This window comes from Arachis ipaensis, chromosome B08 (assembly GCF_000816755.2).
Source record: "Arachis ipaensis cultivar K30076 chromosome B08, Araip1.1, whole genome shotgun sequence".
NCBI classification, from domain to species: Eukaryota; Viridiplantae; Streptophyta; class Magnoliopsida; order Fabales; family Fabaceae; genus Arachis; species Arachis ipaensis.
In genome coordinates this window covers 125,832,347-125,836,542 of record NC_029792.2, presented here as the reverse complement: position 1 = coordinate 125,836,542, position 4,196 = coordinate 125,832,347, and the positions used below count along the sequence as shown (strand labels likewise).

The window sequence follows — 4,196 nt, the reverse complement described above, 5'->3', positions numbered from 1 at the left end:
TGTGTATTCGCTTCATATTTAAAAAAATATTTTTTATTTAAAACTTGAGTTATTTTGAGATTTTTTATTTTAATTTTTTTTTCTTTTTAGCTTATACTCACTGACGAAGAAGAGGGAAGGACCAATTGTGGTAAGTGGTAACAAAATTTCAAATTAAGGTAATTAATTGCTTTGCGATTCTGTTGTGATTTTGTTTCCTTCCTCTTCTGCTCTTATTTGGAGATACGATCCTCCTATTAATTATTTTCTGAAATATATTGATTTTATTGTTGTTCCGTGCGGAATATGCTCTTAAGGTATAGCTCGTGCTACGGCCAGTCAGCAACTCGGAAGTGTTCTTCTCGGAACTGTTGACTTCGACGTGGAACCTGTTAAAAGGATTTTGACACTCAAGTCAGTACAGAGTATAAATAGATAGTGAGCTAGAGAATATCCGTTTGAGTAGTGCTCGATTTTATAGAGATCGTTATTGGGGATCAGCTTGTGTGTTTGAGTGGTACGAGATTTTCGGCGTTTGTAGAGTGTTTGTTTGATTTGTTCTCAGTTGTTAATTTGTTAGCCGAGGATATTGGTATGGTACACAGCCCCCAAGTTCAGCATGGGAAACATGTTGAGCTTCTATATTCTCGGCTTTTAGAAGTTTGACCTTTGTTGGAGTGGGTTTGTTGCCTGGAGAGCCCCCAAGCTCAACGTGTTTCTATTGCTGGGCTTTTGTGTCGCGAGCCTTGTAATTGGGCTGCTGGGTTTGAGTTTTTTTTTTGGCACAGGAAATGGGGTTGCGAAAGTTGTGTGGTTAAGGGGAAGTGGAGGGGCTTCGTGGGGTATTGTGTCGTAGTAACTCCCTGTCCCTTGACTGTTAGGCTTCTTTGAAGTTTGTTGTTTTGAGGAAAAGAATGAGTAAAAAATGTAAGTACTTTCGTCTGTCTCCTTTTGTTTTTACTTCTGTTTGGCTTTGTCGTCTTCTACTTATGGGGAGGAAAGGCATTGCTGTGGATGAAAACGATCCTTACAGTTGGGTTGATGGTGACATTAAGTCCCGGGTTTCTGTTTTTAGTACTACAAAGATGTTGTCTCGATTGAATGAGGCTAGGTGGGTAAGGGGTTCTGAGGGGTTGGAAGTTGGGTTTTTACCATGTGGGAAGGAAGATAGAGTGTGTGAGAGGAGAGATGACTGGGCCTACTTCTATGTGTATACTTGTATGTTAACAGAGTTGGGGATTCGGTTCCCTTTTACTGATTTTGAATGTGGCGTTTTGTCGTTGTTGAACTGCGCTCCAACGCAATTGCATCCTAACTCGTGGGCTTTTGTTCGTGCGTTTGAGTGCTTAATGGAATATTTAGGATGTTATCCTTCCTTAGATGTTTTCTTTTTCTTATTCCAGGCGAAGGTTGTGTGGAAAGGAGGTTGGGTGAATTTGAGTAGCCACCCTGGCCGAGCTGTATTCAGCTTGTATAAGTCCTCTTTTAAGGACTTTAAATAGATGTTTGTAAAGGTTCAGGTTTGTGAGGATTTTTATCCGTTTTTCCTGGATGCCTTGATGGAGGAGAGGTTTCCTATTTTCTGATCTTCTGAACCGAGGCAAGTGTTGGAGTGTGAGGATAGGGTAAAAAGTGAAGATTACATTATTGGGTTCTTGATGGCTGCTATGTCTTCGTCGGAGTTGTTGTCTATTCCTGTTTTGTTGAAGCTTGAAGGGGACATGGAAGCTTTAGAGGAGTATCTAAGTATCCTTGCTTTGTTGTAATATTATTTGGTTACTGTGCTGAGGTTTCTTTTGTGATTATTTGTTTCTTGTTTTTAAGTGAGAAAACGTCGAATCTGACCACGGAAAACCTGAAGGCCTTTGTTTTTAAGGCCAAGAAAAAGGAAAAAGAGGGGTCATCAACAAATGTGGCGAAAGAGGGAAGAGGTGCTGTGGACCAGGATGTTCCTTTGAAGAGGAAAACGGGATTCTCGAGGGTTGTTAACTTGACCGGTCCGAAGGCTGATGATGCTGTCTTTACAGCTGAGGAGATTAAAGCTGCTCACCAAAGCCAAGTGATTTTGCATGGTTACAAAGAGGGGCCGAGGAACTATATATGGTCGGCTGGGTATCCCTTTATGGTTGTTGCGGACGAGGTTGCCCAAGTTGACGCTGACGTAAAGATTATTCACGAGGCGGGGAAGATAGGTGTCGCGCGGTATCTGCAGGTTGGTTGGTTTTTGTTTTTGGTAGAGAAGTTTGTTTGCTTTTTATAATTGTTGTTTCTGCGTTGCAGGTTATTGGTACCCGCCTATTGTCTATAGGTCGTACATCTGAGCTTGATGCCATCTTTGAAGGGGATAGCATTGCTGCTGTTAAGAAGCTTAAAGAGTCATTGTAGGATAAGGATTCCAAGTTGGAACGACTTAGAGCTGATGTTAAGAGTTTAAAGGAAAAGGTTCAAAGTTTGGAGGTGGAGAATAATAAGTTTAAAGGAGATTTGGAGGCTGGGATCTCTGAAAATGAAACCTTGAAGGCGAGAGTTTTGGAATTAGAAGAAGAGGTGTTGGCTGCCTTCACTATGGGCTTTGATCGGGCTGTTGCCCAGATTGGTGTTGTTGCTTCTGATGTCGACGTTAGCCTTCTAGATGTTACGAAGATTGTTAGTGATGGACGACTCATGGACGATGAAACACTGGCCGAGAACCAGGATGAGAGTGTATCGATTGAGAAAAGGGCAGATTAGACTACATGTTTGTGTTTTGGTCTTTTTGTTTCAATCATAGTTGTATTTTGTTTGACTATGTTCCATGGGACTGATGTGAACGACTTAAGCGTTATTGAATTTTTGTTGTTTGTGAACTTGGCTTTTGCAAATAGGAATTGTAATATTTATATTATTATTTGTAGATTTGTATACATTGAAATAATATAGGGTGGGGGACCTCATTAAAACCTTTCCAAGAAAAACCCAGGGTGGGAAAAACCTTGCGAGTAGGAAAAAGAGTGCCTCCCCTTGCCTGTATCATTTTATAGTAAGTAACCTTTTAAAGATGACACATTACAAATGCCAGGGACGTCTGTCCCTTGTACTGTTTGGAGCCTATATACTCATTTTCCGATGATTTTTGAGATTCGGTAAGGACCTTCCTATGCTGCGGCAAGCTTTCCATGGGCTTGTGGTTTCCTTGCTTTTTCCGTTCGCCGGATGACAAGGTCTTGTTCGGCAAACCATCTTGGTTTGACTTTTTTGTTGTACTTCCTTTGTATTATGACCTGCATCGCTTTATGTCTGTCTTCATCTATTGTATCCAGCTCTATTTGCCTTATGCTGTTGTTTTCGGCAGTTGATGTGAGTTTGGCTCGTCTGGATGTCATGGTGATCTCTACCGGGATCATGGCTTCTTCCCCATAAATAAGTCGGAAGGGTGTTTCTTATGTTGTTGTTTATTTTGTGGTGTTGTAGCTCCACAGTATTTCAGGAATGAGATCGGCCCATTCTCCTTTGGTGTCGCCGAGCTTCTTCTTGAGTGCATTGAGAAGGACTTTATTAGCAGCCTCGACGAGTTCATTTGTTTGTGGGTATTCCACTTATGAGAAATGGTGTTTAATCCGAAATTCCTGTAAAAATTCTGCCAGGTTTTGGTCGGTGAATTGCCAACCATTGTCAGTAATAATAGCATGAGGTAATCCGAAACGGCAAATAATAGTTTTCCAAATAAATGATCGGACTTTATCGGCCCCTATTTTGGCTAAGGGTATATCTTCAATCCATTTTGAGAAATAGTCGATTGCTATAAGTGAATATGTTACCTGCCCAGGGGCTCTAGGAAATGGATCGAGGATGTCGAGCCCCCATTTGTAGAATGGCCAGCTTACCTCCGAGGTGTGCAAGAGCTTGGTTGGGTTGTGTATTAGTGGGGAATGCTTCTGGCAACTATCGCATCTTCTTACTTTTTCGATGCAGTCTTGTTTCATTGTTGGCCAATAATATCCTGCTCGGGCTATCTTTGATGCTAAGCTCATTCCCCCTATGTGGTTCCCACATACTCCTTCATGGACCTCGTCCATGACGACCTTGGCTTCATCTTTGCTTAGACAGCATAAGAGTGGCTGGGAGAAACCTCTTTTGTATAGGTCTACCCCGATTAATGTGAAGGACGTGGCGCGCCTCTTGAATGCTTTAGGGTCTGCGGATGTTGTTGGTGTGTCTTCGGTTTGTAGATACTGCTT

General features: G+C 41.8%; 1 protein-coding gene across 1 annotated transcript in view; it reads right to left on the bottom strand.

Annotated features, from left to right (window-relative positions):
• Positions 3,555 to 4,196, bottom strand: part of LOC107611716 — a 2,352-nt gene continuing 1,710 nt past the window's right edge. Inside the window, exon 4 of the mRNA XM_016313614.1 lies at positions 3,555 to 4,190. Coding sequence (XP_016169100.1) covers positions 3,555 to 4,190 — 636 coding nt within the window. The remainder of the gene's footprint in view (positions 4,191 to 4,196) is intronic.